General features: G+C 41.2%; 1 protein-coding gene across 1 annotated transcript in view; it reads right to left on the bottom strand.

The window, feature by feature from the left end:
* MEOX2 (mesenchyme homeobox 2) overlaps positions 1-13608 on the bottom strand; it is a 77674-nt gene extending 64066 nt beyond the window's left edge. Inside the window, exon 1 of the mRNA XM_056857628.1 lies at positions 13066-13608. Coding sequence (XP_056713606.1) covers positions 13066-13603 — 538 coding nt within the window. The 5' untranslated portion in view covers positions 13604-13608. The remainder of the gene's footprint in view (positions 1-13065) is intronic.
* Positions 13609-22118: the final 8510 nt, after the last annotated feature.

Below are 22118 nucleotides of genomic sequence, written 5' to 3'. Positions count from 1 at the left end.
GTAATATTTCATGTCCAAGTCCTGCTAATGTTATTGCAATCATGCTGTGATGCAGTGTCCTGCCACATAAAGGGTGTACACAATAAAGACTGCATTACCTCCTTGAATTCCGTTTCTGCTTATCTCTCATCTGATCCGGGACATCCAAAGGTCTTAGTTTGCCCTTTTCTTATTCAGTTCACTAGCAAATTGGGTGTTCAGATTTAGTACGAAGATTAAATATCCACGCAAAAACACACTAAATTATTAGTCTTGCCATCATATAAGTGTGGTACAGCAGTAATATCCTCACAGTGCAATTCTGAACAGAGTCCATGGGCTTAAAAATCAATAGCTTTGAACAGGTGGAACTGTGATTAGGATTGTACAACATCTGGGTCACTGTGTAACTCACCCCAAAAGGCATTAACAGAGGTAAATTCATACATCATAATACAGCACAGTCTAATACAGGTAGGGTTGCCAGGTCCCTCTTTACCACCGGCGGGAGGTTTTTGGGGTGGAGCCTGGGGAGGGCGGGGTTTGGGAAGGGGAGAGACTTCAATGCCAGAGTCCAATTGCCAAAGTGGCCATTTTCTCCAGGTGAACTGGTTTCTATCAGCTGGAGATCAGTTGTAATAGCAGGAGATTTCCAGCTAGTACCTGGAGGTTGGCAACCCTAACTAAAGGGTTTTTCAGCATGGTGTCCCTGAGCACCATGGCACTGGCTGACACCTGTCCTAGTGCCTGCCAAGTGCTTTAGAAAGTGGGTGGGCTTCTGATTGGCTACTGGAGATTCTATTGACTGTGCAGATATAAATAATGTTTCAGCAGCAGCTGCCACCGCAGTATTGGTTTTCTCTCTTTCTCATTTCTCTTTCCCAGTGTATTTTTAAAAATTATTCCTCTTCTTTCCTGCACTTGGGCTTTCTCTGTGCATGTGGCTTTGCCTTCTCCAGTGGCCCTTTTGTGGCTGAGTCTGCCTCCTGTGTCAGCCATTTTGTGGTTGCTCCCACTACTATTTCTAAGAATTCTCAAGGTGCCCACAGGTTCAAAAAGGTTGAGGACCCCTGGTCTAACGTATATATTGCTGGAATAGTGTGGATGCTTCTTCTCCATTGTTTGATTCCCAAGACGTTTTCTAAGAAAAGTTTAGAGATTTGTGTGCAGAGTACATGCTGCTATAACAAATCTGTACAATTTATTTAGTTAGCAGACACGGAGCTGGAGGAAAGAGCACCCAGGGAAGCGGGGAGCGAGGAAGGAATGTGTTGCATGCACATGCGCACGCTAGAGTCAAGCACTGGGGCAGAGACAAATGCACCAGGCAAGGCATGTGACAGCTGCCCCCGCAGAAATAAAAAGAGAAGGAGAACAGTGGCTGCCCAGGCGGCATATGCACCAGCTGTGCCGTGGACGGGCAGCTACACCCATGACGCGGTACAGCGGTGTTCCTTCTGCCCATGCCCGAGCTGGCGCACCCTTCTCCTTGTGCCGGGGGCAAGTGCCCCCGCCAGACCCTTCCAAGATCCGTTCCTTTTAGTTAGTAGGTTGATTTCTATCCTGCCCTTCTGTTCCAAAGAATACCCAGATCCGTTTACAATAAATAAACAGGATATAATTTTGTCGAAGGCTTTCACGATCAGAGTTCATCGGTTCTTGTAGGTTATCCGGGCTGTGTGACCATGGTCTTGGTATTTTCTTTCCTGACGTTTCGCCAGCAGCTGTAGCCGGCATCTTCAGAGGAGTAACACTGAAGGAAAAGCCTACTCATGAATCACTCAACATCAATATATCTACTTCTCAATGCGCCCCTATCCATGGATACTTTAATCCAGAGACTGGGGCCAGGGAAAGGAATGACAGATCTTTCTACAAAACTTTTCTTTTTTGAAGAAAAATCTGAAATCTGGAACCAAAACAGACAAATAAATAAATAAAATAATTTGGGATGTTAAAACCCTCCAAAATGACAGAAGTAGCACTTGTAGTTTTAAGAAACAAATGCCCTCAGTGGATGTTGCTAGGAAACTACAACAATATTGCCAGCCTTCCAGCATTGGTTTCTGTCAGAAAAAGGGAGGGGATTCAGTGCCATTTCCAGGGTAGCTTTGGCCTTTGAGGGAGGACTCATCAGGGCAAAAACCCACAGCAAATCCCAGGAAACTTTCTACCATGCAAGCTGAAGAATAGAAAAAGGTAGTTGGGGGAGGGTGTAGAAGAGAAAAAAAGGCTGCCAGCGGGGAGGAAAAGAGGAAACCCTGAAGACTGTGACAGCAGATAGGTACCTTGGTTGGTGAGGTAAGGGAAGGAGAAAAGGAAGCAGTGAAAAACGACTGGCTAAGGAGGCAACAAAGGGAAGAGAAAGAAGAAATAGTATGGAGAAGGTCATAAGAACATAAGAAAAGCTTTGCTGGATCAGACCAAGGTCCATCAAGTCCAGCAGTCTGTTCACATAGTGACCAACCAGGTGCCTCTAGGAAGCCCACAAACAAGACGACTGCAGCAGCATCCTGCCTGTGTTCCACAGCATCTAATATAATAGGCAAGGGAATAATGAGTCCACAAGTCCTTGAAGGTGTCCCGCTTGATAATGCCTAAAACACTAAAAGCAGCACACATACTAAGGAGTGTTTTCCTTATATATATGGTCATGCTATTGGAATGCCCCTCTCCTCCTCCCAGTGGATAATGCCTGCCACCTCTATACCCTTACTTCACTAGGTCAGCAACTACATTAACCTTCTCTGGATTTGTTCAGCCAGGAAACTGCCTCTGAAAATCGATGTATGATGTATTTCTCTCCTCTCTACTAAATAATCAGAGCTACGGTTCAAAGCTAAAGCCAGCAAAACACCCAAGCTGGTTACGAAGGCCTGGACATTTTGAGGGTTATAGTACAATGAAGGGGGGGGGGGAAGAAAAATGTGTATTCTACAAATAGGGTTTCCAACCTCCAGGTGGTGGCTGGAGATCTCCTACTATTACAACAGATTTCCAGCTGATAGAGATCAGTTCCCTTGGAGAAAATGGCTGCTTTGGCAATTAGACTCTACGGCATTTAAGTCCCTCCCCTCCCAAAACCCTGCCCTCCTCAGGCTCCACCCAAAAAATCTTCAGGTATTTCCCAACCGGAGCTGGCAACCCTATCTACAAACATCTTGACCTGGATGGCCCAGGCTAACCCCATCTCGTCAGATCTTGGAAGCTAAGCAAGGTCAGCCCTAATTAGTATTTAGATGGGAGACCACCAAAGAATACCAGGGTTGCTGTGCAGAGGAAGGCAATGGCAAACCACCTCTGTTAGTCTCTTGCCTTGAAAACCCCATAATGGGTTGCTGTAAGTTGGCTGCGTCTTGATGGCACTTTACAAAAAAGTTGTTTTCTACTTATCTTTTTTCTTTCTTTCACCATTTATTGGGATTGACACAATATATCATTAGAATTACAAAATCTGATTTAGATTTGCACATTTGAGATAGAAATGCACATTAGCCTTTGGTAATAACTGAGAACCAGAATTCCATCAGCAAACATACGTGTCTCCTCATATACTACTCGAACAATATGGGACTATGCTAGGGTAAAATACTTCCCATGCTCTGAACTGATCATATATCTAGGCTTGACACCCTCCAGGTGGCAGGTGGATATCTCCTGATATTACAAGTGATCTCCAGACAACCAAGATCAGCTCCCCTGGAGAAAGTGGCTGCTTTGGAGGATGGACTCTGTGGCATTATACCCTGCTGAGGTACTTCCCCTCCCCAAACCCCGTCCTCCCAGGCTCCCCTCCCAAAATCTCCAGGCTTTTCCCAGGCCAGAGCTGGCAACCCTACCTATATCTGGGCTTTCAAGATGGCTAAGTTGATGAGATCCCTTTAAGGAGCAATCCTAAGCAGGTCTACACAGAAGTGAGCCTTGCTTTATTCAGTGGAGCTTACCGTACTTCCAGGAAAGTGTTCTTAAGATTGCAGCCTTAGTGCATTAGATAATCTGTTTCTGAAACAACTTTAGTGCTACACAGAATATGTTGTGTTTCTACAGACATTTGTGATGGTTTTAGGTTGAACTCTATTTCCAGTTTCCAAGCCCAGCTCGTTCTTGTTCTAGATGCTTCTGAGAAAGGCAGAAACAGGAGTGTGTAGAAATTAATGTCTTTGAAAAAATGATATGAATTATACAGTTCACTGTTGGAAGTGAGAAGCATTTGATACTTCCAACAGTTAATTGTATTATTCACATCACTTTTTCAAAAACATAAATTTCCGTTTTCAACTTTAGAGTTCTTTAAACGGAATAAGATTACGTATAAACAAAAAAACTTTTCTGGTCTAGAGACATGCTGTAAGAATGTTGCAGGCTCCGATATTGTAGTTCCGATTATGCAGACATTATGCTTCTCCCAATTCTATCAGATTTGCTTTCTGTCATGGCCAACTAGACGCACAGGATTTAAGAATGGGAATACATAATCTAGAAGTTCATCCTACTAAATGCAAAGGACAGTACTTGTACCTGGTTGGGCATCCAGCAGCACATCACACTGAAAGTAATGAACAGCATTTGTATTTGGATGCATAGTCATCTGATTTATGCCCAGTTTGGAAAGGCAAGAATAGCTGTGAATTACTGTGGATATCCAATGTGAAAAAGCCAGCAATGCAGAAAGCAGCAAAATTAAGGGACAAATTACATTTATTCTTCTGTGTCTGTGCGCTCATGTGTGCATATGCGTATAAAATAACTTTTTTCGAAAAAAGCAGAAAGAGGTTTTTATCAACAAAATGTTAAATGTTTATTTATCTTCAAGTAGGTTTTCATTTGGTGGTATTATTTTAGTAAAATTTGTTGTTCTTTCCGAATTAAATAATTTGATTAATTCCTGTGAGACTTCCCCCCCCACCGTTTTTTTTTTTTTTTTGCCATTATAAAAGTACCATAAAATTCTGTGGGGGTCTAAATGGCAAAGGGCCTTTAAAAATAATTGAAAAAGTCTATGTTTCATACCTTTGCTCACCTATTTCAAAGGGGTTCTATCACTGACTACCCCAAAACATATACAACAGCCTCTTTTAGACAGGCTGAAAGATAGCATATGTAAAGCAGATCTGTGTTCTTAGAATGGGAGGGTTGATCCTTTAAATGCAAACACAATGGATGATAAGTGTTTCACGGTCACTGGAAAGAGTCAAACTTCTGAGTTACAGGAATGATCCCTTTGTGTAATTGTTAGCACATTTTAAAATATCCCTTCTATCAAATTCGATGAATCACGCACACACTACAAAAGTCTGCCTTGTTTATATACCTCTTTATCATCCATTGTTAGACCTGCCAGCCCACCATCACCCTCAGCTTTTCAGTGCACTTATATGAAAAACTGAAATCAATGGAACTACCTACATTAACATGTTTAGCATCAGGAGGTGATCTTTGTTCCAGAAAGAAATAATCGCTACATGTTTTCTTCATCTCTGTACTTGCCTCCAAACAGGTCCCTAGTAGCTGGGCCCAACAACAGAGTTTAGATTTAAAAGCTAACTCAACTTCTGTAAATGTTTTTTTTTTACTTGCAAATGGATTGAATTAATACATGCCATTAAAATTTATTGCAATTAAAATTTAAAAGAGAAGTTTCCTTGTGGTCAAATACACACTGAGGGCACAAAATAATATCCCCGTGGTTAGCTGCAGTTATTAAATGTATGGACAGAGGCGAATGATGATATTCCTAATTTTTCCAAAACAGGGAACTGTCTATGTTCTTGTAAAGTATGTATTCTTGGTCATAACCCCAATAACTATTTTAGCTATGATCGATGGTTTTTGCAGGCTACAGGAGTGGGGATTCCGGTCTCTCTTCCCTCCCACTGAGTCACAAACTTCTTTGGGTCCTTGAGTCCTCACATCTAGGTTCCTTGAGAAATATATTGGGGTCTGCTAATCCTAGGGAACTTTCTTTGTTCCCTATATATCTTTAAAATACCAACCTTATTTTTAAAATACAGTTAAAGACATTTGTAACATTAACCCAAAATTGTTCACTACAGGAGAAATTTTCAAAATGTACTTTTAAAAAGTTATTGCTATTATGGTCCCAGGGTTGCCAACTCTGAGATGGGAAATTCTTAGAGATTGGGGAGTGAAGCCTGGAAAGGATGGTGTATGAGGAGGGGGAGGGATGTCACCAGGGTATAATGCCATAGAGTCCACCCTCCAAAGCAGCCGTTTTATCCAGGAAAACTGATCTATGTAATCTGGAGCTCAGTTGTAATTCTGGGAGGTCTCCAGGCACCACCCTACATGGCTCTGGCTCTAATCTGTTGTTTCACTTGTCAGTATGACTGAAATGACAAAAACTACAAAAAGAATGCAATATTTTTAATTGACAGACAGTATTCCTTTTAGTGCCAGCTGCCTAAAAAGTTACACGTTAGCGCAATTAAAGTGTACAAACAAAACGTATGTCTAAAGTGAATGATATTACTCCAATACTACTTTTCAGTTTGGACTGTTACAAGCCAGCACAAATTATAAGTGACCCTTGCTTTCAGAAATACAGGAGAGAGAGAAACCAGAAACTGTGGATCTTTTACTGAAGAACACAGCCCAGATTAACAACAACTGGCCCTAAATACATATATGGCTTTATGGGAAACTACTAGTGCAATCCTAAACAGAGTTAACCCATCTAAATCTATTGAATTCAGTTGACATAGAAAAGTGTAACATTGTTCAAGATTGCACTATACAGTAATAGATCCTGCTGCCTCCAGGGGCATCTCATTAGCATCAATCTTCAAGTGGAAAAATGGGCTCAATTGAAATTCTTGCAGCCTTCTTTCAAACAAATGAGTGTAGGACTGATAGCAACTCCTAAGAACCCTTTTTCCGACAGTATGCCTCACTGAATAAAATGGGACTTACAATTGAGTAGATTTGCTTGGGACTGCTCCTTACAAGATTCCAAAATGGTAAAATGCACTGATAGTACATGCAAATTATTTGGGAGCTGTTTTGATACTAATTCCAAAGAACTGCACAGCTAGTCCAGAATATCCATGGATGCTTTGGGCTTTTGTATTTGATAACAGCATCTTATGCAAGAGTGATGGGGCATGATCTTAAGGAATGGAGAGTATGCAGTTCAAACGTTACTTTAAAAAAAATTCTTTGCCACATGCAAGCTCTGGAGTCAGTTTTTGATCCAGCACTGAAACAGTGTGCTGACAATGTGAACAACATGCTGATTTTAAAACAAAACAAAGCACTATTACAGCACTTGGTATCAGTATAGTAATTACCTTCTAATGTGTAATCATGATGGCCATAACTACTGTTAGAAAATATAGGTGCTTATACCCAATCAAAACCATGAGCATAGTGGAACAGGACTTTCCCACCCTTCTGTAGTCCACTGTGGGGCCCCTATGAAAAGCTGTCCCAGGGTTTAGAGAGCACATCCAGGAATAGCACTTCACACCATGTAGGAATCTACAATGGAAAAGAGGCATCAACGGAAATCACCTGCCTTCTTCCTCTACCGGAGGAAATGTCCTACCAACAGGGGAAAACAAGTGATGGATACACACCACTGTAAATAGAATACACTCAGAGGCAGGTAGTGACAAACCACTTCTGAATGTCTCTTGCCTGGTAAACCCTATGGGGTGACTGTTAATCAGCTGTGATTTGATGGCCAAAAAAAGGGGCCATGATCCAGAGAATAGTGCTATTAGTGCCAAGCGCTCAAAGAAGCTTTGGACATGTTTGTTGAAAATCAACTCCCCTGCTAACATGGAAAAAACTACTTTTGAAATTGAAGGGACTTTCAAAAACAGGTTGTGAAATGACAGGTAAGGAGGGCCACTGTCCAAGAAAAATAGAACTGGACAGACGTTTGGACAGCCTAAAGTAGCTCTTTGGATATCAGTCTATATGTTTTGGCATGCTCATTTGTGATAAATTATATTTTGATTTTAAAATCCAAATATAATTAACAAATTAGTTCTGTCCAGAAAAAACAACAACATTCATCTCATAGCACATATATTTCTTTCGCCTGCTAGCAGTGTGCTGAAAAATGTAAGAACTTTGATGAATCAGTTGCAGTTTGTTTTGAATATACATGTAACTCGTTTTTCTTATTGAAATGTAATCAGAAGTCTTAAAACTAATGAATTCATTCTATTAACACACATTTATTAAATTATTTGATCCAAGGTATTTTAGAATAAGCACATTGGTGAGGGCCAATGTTTTAGGAAGGCTTTTCTAGGGAAATACATCAAATAGTTAGAGAATAATCTATCAAACACTAGTGCTGGGCAATCGCTGAGCAATAGAGTTTAGGCAAGACCCCCTAAACAAGTTCTAGTTAAATTACTGGTAATTATACAACAACAGTACATGACTCATATTCTGTTGTGGGTGGAAAGTGCCGTAAAGATGCAGCTGCGTTATGGCAACCCCAGAGGGTTTTCAAGGCAAGAGACGAACAAAGGTGGTTTGCCATTGCCTGCCTCTGAAAAGCAACCCTGGATTTCCTCTGTGGTCTCCCATCCAAGTATTAACCAGATGTTCTCCCATCCAAGCACTGACCCTGCTTAGCTATTGAGATCTGCCGTGATTGGGCTAGCCTGGCCCATCCAGGTCAGGACTCACATTCTGTGTGTCGCATTAATAAACACAATAGAAGAAAATTATAGGCCAAAACCTATAGAAAAATAGGAACACTTTAGCCTACTGATTTAAATTCATTTAAGCATACGTAACTATGTTAGATGCCCTGACCTGGATAGCCCAGGCTAGCCTGATCTCGTCAGATCTCAGAAGCTAAGAAGGGTCAGCCCTGGTTAGTATTTGGATGGGAGACCACCAAGGAATACCAGGGTTGCTGTGCAGAGGAAGGCACTGGCAAACCACCTCTGTTAAGTCTCTTGCCATGAAAACCCCAAAAGGGGTCGCCATAAGTTGGCTGCGACTTGACGGCACTTTACACACACAACTATGCTAGATAGTGTCTGAAGTGTTTAAAATCAAGCTAACAGGTGGCCATGTATGTTAAAACTAAGTATTTCAAAATTTCTTTTAAAAATTAAAATGACTTTATCTTCATAATTAATAACTAATTAATAACCCATTCCTAAATGTGTATATTTGAAATTCTCCTATAAAGGTGAGGTGAATTTGCTGCTAAGTATATCACTTAATTAAATAGAATAGTTTAGCATCAAAGTGTAGGAAAACTGTAAGTAAAACTCTGACATGTAAAAGATTTTATAGGCCCATCTTAATACAAAGTTAAACTACATTTGTTTCACATTTTTCTTTAAATTTCAGGTTAATATTTGGAATGTAATATTAAAGATGTATATATGTATATGAGACACGGTGTGTCTCAGTGCCTCAGAAAGTTAATAGAGCCAAAGTGGTGTAGTGGTTAAGAGCGGCGGACTCTAATGTGGAGAACTGGGTTCAATTCCCCACTCCTCCACATGAAACCTGCTGGGTGACCTTGGGCGAGTCACATGACACCTGCTGGGTTACCTTGGGTTAGTCTCAAGCCCACGCAGAGCCAGGCAATGGCAAACCACCCCTTACCTTGAAAACTCTACGGGGTTGCCATAAGTCAGCTGTGACTTGACAGCACGCACACATACAACACACAGAGAAAATTAATAGGATTGTTAAAAGTTGTATGTTTGTGTGTAACAAAGAAAGAGACACTATTCAGTTACAAAATGTCTAGCATTTTTTTTTATAATAATTTATCTACTGAAACTCAAAATGTGGTTGTAATCTATGTATTCATTTTTATTCCAAAATTCTATTGACTAATATTTTCTAAATAGGATTCCAGGCATTTTAATATTTGTATGAAATTGTATCATTTTATATTCTCTCTATCAAATGCTTGTTGCAGTTAGTGAAATTTAATAAGATCTCAGAAGGCCCTTCTAGTTAGGCAAACGTATAACCCAGAGTACAACAATTTACATCTCGAGCCCTATCTTATTTTACTGGTGCAAGATCCACTGAATCCTATGGGGCCTGCAAGTTTATGACCCCTGTACAAGTTCTAGTTATATTACTGATAATTGTACAACAGCACATCCTAAATGTTAGGGTGGGATGTTAACTACTGTGACAGCTTTGTGACAGTCAATTGCTTGAGCTCCACTGTAATTGTAAACTATAGTTTTGCAAACAAAGTTGAGAGCAAGTCAAGAAAACATTTGCTGCACTGTAAGTAAGGACTCGTATTTTGTTAATGATTACTTATTTAGTGACATATACACCAAAAAAAAAAGCCTCTACCATCCCAATAATACAATAAATTGTATTGATAAATTATACCATATGTAACAAGATTATACGGATATTCAGTACTATATTGAAATAAATTTCAAAGTTCCTGATATGAAAGATATATGATGACTTGGATAATACGGATTATTTAAAAGAAAGCAATTTTTAATTTTTAATGTTTTTTAATTATTGTTGTTCTTTTTAATCTAGGCTACCTTAAAAAAGTAGAAATACTCAGGCAGAGAGGGCTATCAAAATACAGCTGCTTCAGGCACATGGAGGAACTGTCAGCAGTTTTCCGCTAGTTTGGATGACTGTATTTCCCATCATGATATCATTCACAAATCGTGTAGGAAACAGATGACAGTTTCTCTATGATTCTGCTACAACTCAAGTCATGTTTAGAGAAGTCCTTTAAACCTGCTGAAAAGCAATGATAAGACAAGGGCAAAAATTAAGTTGCTTCATCTCTCTGCAAAAAGACTTTTCAGCTGAGTTTATAAGCGGCAATTAAATTGTAATGAAACACAGAGAAATACACATTGCTTTTTTCAGTTCCTAGAGATCTAACTGCTTTGTTAATGCAAGAGAGATAATAGATTTGCACAACAGTGATGCTGGATGAAGCAAATTAGTTAAAATTCTTTATTGTCAACACAATTCTAGAAGACACACAGATATATATTGTGGAAAACTGCATCGATATTCTTGGGACACACAACTTTTAACAAACTCAATAGTTTGTAGAAGTCTACATGGCCAATATGACTCTACACCTTCAATATAACAAATTACTAAAATGTAAGTATGATAAATCTGTTCATATTAGTGCGCAAGTAAATGTTTCAGGAAAAAGGAACTCAAAACCTTCTCACTACTGGTATGGAAAAGTGATTATCCCAAAATTCATTATTTAAATTATGTCACACCAATAGTGATTTGAACCAGAAACCCAATATATACTATTCACAATAATTTCTTACAAAATACTGGCACGCAATCCCTGAGAGCTTACTGCCCCTTGTTATACAAATGTTAAATATACTGTTCCGACATGTTACAATAGTAATAAATAGTAATAAATATTGCACAATCCTCTGAAAGCAATATTTTTGCATAATACAAATTGAAATTTGAAGCTTTTGCATTTGAGATAATTTCTACTGGCAAGACTAGTGCCCAATTCTATTCACAATATTGGCAAGTTGGTTTCTGTGTTATTTTCATAGGATGTGGATATAAGGCTGAAATCCTGAACATTTTTACATGGGGAAAAATCTCAGTGAAAATCAATAGGATTTCCATCCATGAAAATGTGTATAGAATTGGGTACACTTTAACTTGTGAATCATGCTGTAACTCATAACTAATCCTTAATTTCCTGGATTTTTGAATGTTTGTGTACAATAAAAAATGAAAGATTATCTGCCCCTTGAATTATCAATTTCCTTCACTTTCTGAAGTGCAAATGGATAACTTCATCCTTCACCAATTAAATATAATTTCCCTCTAGAAATAAGGACTAATTCTTGTTTTTATCCCACACATTCTATGGTGGGACACAAAAAGGCATTGTTTATCATAGTTTATATACAGTAGATCAACCACTATTTACTACAAAATCAAAGACTTCAGGACCAATTGTTTTGTAGGAGATCAAGCTATCAGGATCAGAACCATCAGAATCTAACCTTTCTTACTGTAAAAGTTCCTACATTTCTTGACATAAATGGCATTTTTGCAAAGAAAAGTATTCAAGTAGGAAATACAATGTCAAAATTAGAAATATTTTATTAGAAAATTAGAGCTGTTTCAAAAAAGAAATATTGTTTTCAAAAGCCATGACTTCACCGTTGACATTTAGTAACATCTGAAATATTTTTCTTTTCTTTTTTAAGGTGTATAGCTTCATTTACCTTCTTAGTACAAAGGCATGAAGGTGTCTTATCTTTATCAGATTTATTATGGGACCAATTTTTCATAACTGAGGCTGTTGGTATCACTGTTGGTATCACTTTCTAAACTTTTGTAGAACTATACTAATTGGCTGTAGAATATCTACACTACAGCTAGAATGCATATTTCAATTTTACTTTTAAAAAGATAAGCCCTATTAAATGCTAGAATAAAATTTCTGAACTTTAGAATCAAATGAACTTTCAAGTAAATGTGCTCAACATCAGAGCGCCAAAGAATGAAATTGACTGAATTTACTTCCATGTCATAGAAATACCTTTTAAAATTTTCAAATCTGACTTGACCAAATTGGTATTCACATCTACTTCTATGTTTTAAGCTATAGAAGCTTAAAAACGAAAACTGCTATGTACAAAATAGTTTACAATACATGATGAAGTATTTTGATCAACGCCTATATAAGATCTGCTTGTCGTGCGCCTTCTTGGGCAGAGGTGCATTTCTACTACTGCCTTTTAAAAATGTAAATTGAATATTTTTTCCAACATGCCCTGTCAAAGCCATAAGAAGAACACTGACAAATTTCTCATCGGCTTCCCTCCTATTGAGCCATGGTTCAAAACGATCGACCCCAAACAGCCGCTGGAATACTTCGTCCCAGGGCACAGCCTACCTCTATGGTGGGGGGAAAGCGGCGCGCGATTCTCGAGAAGAGAGAGGGCTGGAGGGAAAGCCAGGTGTCAGAGAAGCACATGCCGCACGCTCCCAGCGACTCCCGCCTGCTCCGGCCCAGGGAGCGCGCGATGGTCCGCGGCTCTCTGCGCCGCCGGCTCCGGCCGCGCGCGCCTCGCTTACCTGAGCTGTCGCTCTTCCTCTTGCCGGCGCGCTTCTCGGTTTCCGCCGGCGACAGCGCCTGCCGGCCGTAATCTCCCGGCGTGCACGCCGCCCCGGTCGGGGTGCCGCTGCCCAGGCTGGGCGCGTTGGAGCAGAGTCCGGGGGGGCTGGCGCCCAGCTCCGGGGGCCCCCCCGAGTCGGGCTGGAGGCACAGGCTGTGCCTGGCCGAGGGCGGCGGCGGCGGCGGCGGGGAAGCCATCTGCGGGAGGTGCCAGTTCGTCTGCAGGGGCTGGTGGGGCTGCTGCTGCGGCTGCTGGTGGTGGTGATGGTGGTGGTGGTGGTGGTGGTGCCCGCGGTGATGCTGTCCGCCGAACATGCCCTCCTCGCCGGGGTAGCCCGCTATGATGCAGGAGGAGGAGGACGACGACGCCGAGAGCTCGGGGTAGGACATGTGCTCGGAGCGGCCGTGCAGGGCCAGCGCCGAGGGCGAGAAGGGGTGCAAGCCCTGCCCGGGGGCATGGTGCGGGCTGCGCAGGCAGCCGAAGAGCGCGTGATCCATGGCAGGCCACGCGGCTCCGGCGAGAGGCTCCCGGCTCCTCGGCCGCTCCCGGCCGCCCCCCGAGCAAGAAGCGGCCGAGGGGGGGCGCGGCGGCGCGGCGGCTCCAGCTCTCCCCCCCCCACACACACACACACTCCTCCTCCTCCCCGCGCGCGGCTCGCCCTGCCCCTGGCCGCGCTCCGACGGCCCGAAAGCGCCGGCAGGGAGGAAGGTGGTCCCGCACGAGTGCGCCGAGGGGGAAGCGGCTCGCCGAGGTTATAAATACAGGCAGCGTGTAACGTGAGCCGGGGGGCTGGCTTAGGCTGCGCGGCGCTGACCACAGGCGGGCGGCCGCCCCAGCAGCCGCGCCGCCGGCCGCTCCCCTCGCCCCGCGATGCTCCGGAGGGGACAGCGAGGGGGATCGCCTGGGTGGGGGTGGGATGGCGAGAAAGAGTCCGCCGCATCCACTCCTTCCCCCACCGCCTGCCAAGCGCTTCCTGTTCGCTTTACCTCCCCTCCGAGGGTCACTCGCGATTCCCATTCTGCAGCTGGCAAACTGAGGCTGGGGTCCCTGCCGCCTAAGGCCCCCTCCACGTGTTACAGAGGTGCTGCATTAAAAGCACTGCGGGGTAGGAGACATGCATCGCACCATAGGGATCATGACTCGTGAATGATTGTGTTAGCGCAGATTGCATTCCCCGAATGACAGCTGCAGCATCCCCTCAGGAGCAGGCAGGATTCGCAACATCCCCACATGTGACAATCCAGTTTACAAATTGCACTGCGAAAATGTTCCTAAGACTTGCGGAGCTCACATTTTTCAAATAGAAGAACCCATTCCGCAAACTGCTTTGGAAACAGGGGCCTTCAAAAAGCATCCTGGTGATAAGGCAGGAATTTGGAAGGTTGAACTGAGTAAGCCAAAAGCACCTCTTTGGCTCCCGGCTTTCATTTCCTAGTGTTTGTAATGTGCAGAGGAGCCCCTTTAAACTGATTCTCCAGGCTTGGTCTTGAACCAATATTTCCAGACCTATATAGATCCACTGGACCCAGTAGCTCAGAAGGATATTTCCTATTACACATCCTCAGACATCTCAGATCCACCAAGAAGGGGGGGGGATTCCCATATTAATATCTCCTATTACAACTATCATGATTTCATCCACTGGCAAGCAAAATGCTCTCTGCCTTATTTGCTTAACAGGATTTGAGAAGGAGCTAGTTAGGCTGATGCAGTATATTGGCTAAGAGTGCAAGGCTGTGAAGTCAGTGATTCAGCTCTTGCCTAGGCCTTGAATATATTAGGTGTCCAAACATCTCTGGGCTAAGCATCCTCTCCCACTCCCAACTGCAACAAGGACAGTCAAACTACCTCTCTTACAGGTGTTCCTAGAAAAGTATCCCCAGATTGGGCAGTCATAAGAGTTGTTAAACTTGCCTAGTTAATCTTGAATCCCTATAAACTCTGGCAAATGCTGTATAAATAGTCAGTAGTGTTTTGTTTCTGAATGAGACCCTCTCTCTTCTTATTACAATGGGTGCTCTTTGTACAGCATGTAGTGAAGGAAATTAAGTAAGAAAGATGTGTACAGAATTTTCTCCCCCAACTGATACAAACATTGCCACAAATATAAACACAGGTCTGTGATGTTCAATATAAGTGATCACTCCCATTCCCAAGGTTATATTCTATTCTAATTCAAAATAATGATCACATTCAGCTTTCTCTGTGTGTGTGTGTGCCCATGAAAAATGCTATATATATATGAAGTGTTTTTCATGGGCACACACACACACACAGAAAGCTGAATGTGATCATTCTTTTCAATTGACAAAGTATGGGCTTTGTGACAAGTGAATATTCAGTCATGGCATGAAATTGATAGAGAATCACCTATAGTTTAGTTTTGCTGGGGGGAAATGCTGTCCTTATTAAATGATTCCAAGTTCCAGCAATCATGAAGAATTAACCTCGCCCCTCTGGCTAAACGGCTTGGCTGTCATACTTGGAGCGACCACTGACAGGATTTAGTTCTTTGGACGTCTAACAAACCTGCCTGCTCTCCAAGAATCCAGATTAATACCCAATAACCCGCCAGATATTAAGGCCACCCTATTCATAGCCACTAAAAGTCTTCAAGGTCAAACCCAACAACAAAAATGGGCACATAGATAATGGAGTTACTTGGGTGGTGACTTCACAGTTCTCCAGTTTTTCCTGGAAACTTTTTTTTTAAAGAACTGACTGGCTGGGAGATAACCAGATTTGCCCAGAAAAGATTAGGGTCTAAATTCTGTATAATTCACAGTGGGTAGCTGTGTTAGTCCGTCTGCAGTAGTAGAAAAGGGCAAGAGTCCAGTAGCACCCTAAAGACTAACAAAAATATTTTCTGGTAGGGTATGAGCTTTCGTGAGCCACAGTGATCTGAAGAAGTGAGCTGTGGCTCACGAAAGCTCATACCCTACCATAAAATATTTTTGTTAGTCTTTAAGGTGCTACTGGACTCTTGCCCTTTTCTACTAAGTTCTATATACACCAGCTTGATTTTACAGGGTTTTTTAAAGGCTTTTTTTAATGTTCTTAATTTGAAAACCACACCCTTAGAGGGGGAAGGATTGGGGAAGTCTTTTTTATTTATTTATTTATTAAAGCAAGCACGAAAGACTGACTGGTGGATCGATTTGTGCGGGCAAACAAATCCAACTTCTAGAGGCTCCAGTCATATGAACTGGGGGAGGGGGCGCTGAAGCCAACGGACTCTCTAGGTGCTACGGTTGGACTACCAACGGTTCATGCGCGAGACCGCCTTCGGGCACTCGGGGATAGGAGCCAGAGCGCGAGCCGCAGCGCGCTCGAGGCGCTTCCCGCGCTCAGCAGCAGGCGGGAAAGTTCCCTCAGCTGGGCAATTCGATTGGCGCGCGCCTCACGTTGCCGCCAAAAAAGTACCCCCCCTTTTGTTGTGGTTACTCTCGATTGGCCGCTTCCCGCCCTTTCCCTCTTGACAGCTCTCGCGCGCGTAAAGGGCGACTCCAAAGAACCCGTCACCCGGCTGCCTTCCTCGCTTTCCCAGAGGACACCTCGCGGGGGGGGGGGTGCAAAGAGAGCGCGGGAGATTGTGGCCGTTGACGCACGGGCGGTTGTGCCTTGGGTTTGCCGCTCTCTAGATGCACCTTTTCCCCCATCCGGATTCTCAAAACTCTGCACGGGGGCTTATTGTTGAGCTTTGAGAATTTGGGTGGGGGGAAAGGTGCATCTAGAGAGCGGCAAACCCAAGGCAAAAACCTCCCGTGCATCAATGGCCAGAGAGATTCATGGAAGGTTTTTCATTGGATTTGTCACTCTGTAGGTGCACATTTTCCCCATCTGAATTCTCAAAACTCTGCATGGCGGCTTATTGTTGAGTTTTGAGAATATGGATGGGGGGAAAGTGCATCTAAAGAGCGGCAAACCCAAGGCAAAACCTCCCATGCATAAATGGCACAGAGAGAATGCTCCTGAGGCGGGACGATTAGCGTGCCGCCCTTCCCCGTGGTTTACAGCAGTCCCCTGCCAGCAACAGTCCTCGAGTGACTTCCTAGCATCAGTGCCATGAAGCCAGGATCATTTCTGCTCGCAGCCCAGCGAGGATCCGAGCTGAGAAAGCCAAGGGAGGCATTTCGCCCCAACCCGAATGCAGTCCCAGAACACGCTATTGATTTTAGAGAATTGTGAGCCCCACCCATAAGCTATCAAGAAAACAAAAAGGGTGTTTATGCATGGGAGGTTTTGCCTCGGATTTGCCACTCTAGATGCACTTTTCCCCCATCCGAATTCTCAAAACTGCACGGGGGGCTGATGGTTGAGTTTGAGAATATGGGTGGGGGTGGGAGAAATGCATCTAAAGAGTGGCAAATCCAAGGCAAAACCTCCCCTGCGTAAATGTGCTAAAGAGATTCACAAGGCTCACAAACAGATCGCAGACGGCCGCCCCGCCAAAACCAATTCTCCAGTCCAGCCTCTCTGCTGCTTTTCTGCCCCCTCACCATCAGGACGTTTTGCTTTGGTGGTGGTTGTTTTCTTGGTGTCTGGAGAAACTTGGAAGGCTCTTCCAAAGAGCAAAATGTGCCAGGGCAGCCAGACTTACTACATTTGCATCAAAGTAGTGCATTGATCAACAATCATTAGAACATGAGTATTTTGTTTTCCTTCTACGCTAATTTTGTGTGAGTTTGTTTTTTACCAAATCCAGGACTTTTGGTTCCATTCAGTAGGATTCTGAACACACACACACACACACACACAGTCATTTCATTTGCCACTGGGAAAAAAATAGTCAGCGTTTGTATGAGAGTTGCAAGAGGTAGTTTCTTAAACGGAAATTGAGCCCTATTTTGTGGGAAATTAGTTTTGCAGACTTTCTTTTTTTAAAAAAATCTAAAAGTTTTGTTCAGCAGCTGCTTCAGTGCGCCTTGCAGTTTTAGACTGAGCTGGAACCTGCAGTGATCTATGGCCGGTAAGAGTATTTTTACAGTTTGTGAGTTCTTTTGTTTACTGTATAAATTACATTTAAACCACTTTGCAGATTAACAACACTAGTGTAGTATCTTCCTGGAGGAGCAAATGATGGCCATAGTTTCTGGCCACTTCAAAGCTACAGCTATTTTTTTTTTTTTTTTTTTTTTTTTTTTGCATTCAGGGAGAAAAGACGAAAATCTTCAGTTACAAGAACGTTGAAAATTTTTGTTCCTTTTGTTGTATTTATCATTTCAATATGTGCTCTAATATATTTTCTTCAAGAAATAATACAAAGAAAATGCAATGGCTGAACTTTTTTTCCTCTGCTACTTGATACTGTTATTTCCAAACATTTTACTTATCCTATGTTAAACAGTTGGAGAAACAGATTGCTATGAAGTTATAACATGGTGCTTTATATCAAAAATTATGTAGTGTGACAAAAATAAGTTACCATGAAATAATAAGGTCACTAGATTCAAAAATAACTGGATCAGAGTTGCTTGCATGAAACTGGTTTTCTGAAATAAATATTAGGGACACAAATTCAAATAGCACTCTGGCAGCTTCAGGTAAATAATAAACAGTGACCAACTTTCATCTCGAATAGGTGTGACTTCCCCCAATGTACCCACTGATTGGGCTGAGCTCTCCTCCTCCCCAGTATCAGATGTTAACGTGCCCCGAAATTTCTTCTCAACCTGTTGCTGTCAATCAGTCTCTGTTGATGTGGGACAAGAAGTCTTAAAAGCAAAAAAAAACTAGGCAAGAAGGGGGGACAACTCAGTTTGAGCCATAAAATGCTTCAACAGCTGAGTAAAAGGTTAGAGTAGTTAATGTTCCTGATCAAAGACAATATGAAATATGGCTCTTTAATTCTATAGATGGGAAGGATGCTGTAACACTTGGACCCTAATTGTTATTTAAGGAAAAGACTGAAGGTGAGTCCACAAATTAAATGTCTAAGGAAAAGAAAAAGCTGAACAAAGCAACCTGTTTGGCAAGGGGTCAGAGAAAGATTTTAAAGATAATAGGGAGAGGTTTTTTTTTTTTACAAAATAAAATGATTGTATGCTATTTAGTTATACGTGTGTTTCATCATCAGAAATTTATGTTTGATGTTAGTGTCTCTTTCTTCGACATCATATCAATTGTGTTCAGAGTTCCATGTTTTCCTTTACAAATCAGAATATTCTTGTTTGGATAGGAATATGGTTGTTGGTACATTGAACCAGACATGACAAATTAATTTATACTGTAATTGCTCTTTAGTCATATCCATGTATACCAAGGAATTGTTATCTGTATTTATCTCTTGTCCCTCATGCAATTTTACAAATTAGTTCAATTAATTAGGTTTTTAAAACATTAGTAGACATTTGAAGTATCCTAGCCTAGATGGCAGTTAAACTTCAGAATAACTGAGAAAAGCCATACTTTGTATTTCTGGAATGCATATTTGATCTGTTTTTGAGAAAAATGAATGAAATTGCTATTTTAGTCCAAGGACAGATTCTGAAACTAAAATTCTAAACAGTGTGAATGTTCTATGACTTATTAAGATAATAGAAGTTTCTATGGGTTAATTTTTGTGTGTCATATCTGTGACATCTCAGTTAAAGTACTGAAAACTGAAGATTAACAAAAAATTATCTCTTATATTCATAGCTCTTTTTATAGTAAGTTTCAAGGCATGTTATTCATTTGTATATATTGTCACAAAGGATAACCAGACAAAATAATGATAATTTTATTGTGCTGTTTGTGTTTAGCTATGGCAAATGTTTCATTTTCAGGAACAGCCAGTGGCTACTGTTTAAATATCATACTGTGATTTTTTTTTAAGATACCAGCAGTAGATTTCACGATATTTACCTACTGCTGGAAGTGTATTTGCCTACCTTAATACAGCTTTATTGTGCTGCATTGTGAAATATGTGGCCTTCTGCAGCATGTAGGTAATTTTACTAAAACATAATTATCTGGCCAGTGTTAGCTTTCATAAAACTTTCTGAGGTACTCACCTATTTGGGGATAAGTTCTATTGATTTCAACAAAACTTGCTTTCAGATAAGCCCATTTAAGATTAGAGCCTTTTGCCCTGATTCTATGAGCCTCTGTCCAAGACAAAAAACCATATTTATTTATTAAAACACTTATATCCTGCATTCATTCTCTTGTGGTTCAAGGATGGGATCAGGTGGTGTAATACAACCGGACAACACTTCATATTATCACACTGTACACACCAGCACAGCAAAAAACCCAAGATGTTTGCACCGATAGAAAAATACAAGAAAGTGCAGTTTAACTGGGTAAGGGGCCCTATATAAATGAGATGTATTTAGAGATGACACTGAGAAGAGAGGTTGAAACTATAAGCGCAATCCTGTCCATGTTAAAGGGATATGAAACACTCTTGTACAGAAAAAATAACCCGAGATCAAAGAACATTTATTTATTTATTTATTTAAAACATTTCAACCTCACCTTTTCTTCCAATTGGCATCCTCAAGGTTGTGAACCATTAAAATCACACTTAAAATCAAGTTTAAAAAACAATGTTTTATAAAACAACAATTAAAAACATACACAGGAAGGTTGGTCAGTATTGAAATATCAAGTGAAACAATAAGATCTTTACCCGCTGACAGAAGATAATGATAGAGAAGGACAGATGGATTTCCCTGGGGAGGAGATCCCATAGTACAACAAGCATATTATTATTTAATGAGTATTATAAATATTTTATTCCATAACCAAACTCACAAGAAACACTGGTTTATTTGTGCACAGGATGCAATTAACTTGTACTGTTCCAATGCTGGTACAGCAACAGCCTTCTACAAGCACTCACAAGTTCAGCTATAAGTTATTCCAGACCAGCAGCAAACCAAAATCAGGAAACTGAGTCCAATTCACAAATTAATGTATATTTCTGAAATAAACAAACCATCTAATTACATGTAATGACTGTAAAAAAATAATTTATTCCTTTTATAATTTTTATTTAAAACTATCATAATTGCTGTGTGAAATATCTTGTTGATTTAAATAGGGCATCTTTGGGGAAAAGGATGGATACAATGCAACAGTAATGCTTTGTGGATTGCTATCATAACCTCAGCGGGAACTATCTGATCACTGTAAGTCTGAAGTGGCACAAGACTAACTGAAACAAATATAATAGTACTTATAAAACATAAGTTATTAGAATGTATAAAGATTGAAAGGGAAAATTCTGTGTAAGTTTCTAATCCTTGCTTTATCAAACACAAAGGTTTGGTGTTGGTCATATAATTACATGATTTGAATTTTGTTTTCTTAAGAATAGAGTACCTGCCACTGTACCACATTATTGACTGTAATCAAAGAATCATGGGAGGAATTTCTCCATGTGAAGCAACTCCATCTGCACTTTGGCTGTATGTAGGAAGGCTTCTGAGTAACAGCCTTCCAACCATAGCGTGATCACAGTCTATCCCAAAAGCCATGGTGGAAAGTTTAGGAACCGCCTGGAGTGGTTCCAGTGCATCATCAGAGGCAACAGTCAGAATAGGATGGGATTTTTAAAACTTTTTTGTCCATTTCTAGATTTTTAATCTTTTTTCTTAATATAAGGAACTCAAAATCATTAGGTTAATAACTCAAGATGCTTCTAAAATTAAGTGCAAACTTTTAAGTGTTATGAATTTGAGTTTTTTGGTAACATGTTTTATTATTTGCTGCTGTACTGATTGTGGGTTTGCCCCCTAATTTGGGTTACATAAGTTCTGTGTTTATTTCCTTTTCATACCTCTCACGAGCTGATGCCGTTACTAAATAGCTATGATGCTGTCTGACCTTATGCATTAAGGTTGCTTTTTCACTCATTTTTAGACTGTGTTAGGTGAACTGATAAATATCTACTGTATTGTTTAGTTATATCTATATATTATGAATATATGTGTATGTGAAGTGCCATCAAGTCACAGCCAACCCATGATGACTCCTGCAAGAGGCTTTCAAGGCAAGTGAGAAGGAGAGGTGGTTTTCCATTGC

This window comes from Euleptes europaea, chromosome 11, assembly GCF_029931775.1.
Source record: "Euleptes europaea isolate rEulEur1 chromosome 11, rEulEur1.hap1, whole genome shotgun sequence".
In the NCBI taxonomy this organism is placed as follows: domain Eukaryota; kingdom Metazoa; phylum Chordata; class Lepidosauria; order Squamata; family Sphaerodactylidae; genus Euleptes; species Euleptes europaea.
The sequence above is the reverse complement of the archived record's forward strand: the minus strand, read 5'-3'. Positions and strand labels throughout refer to the sequence as shown.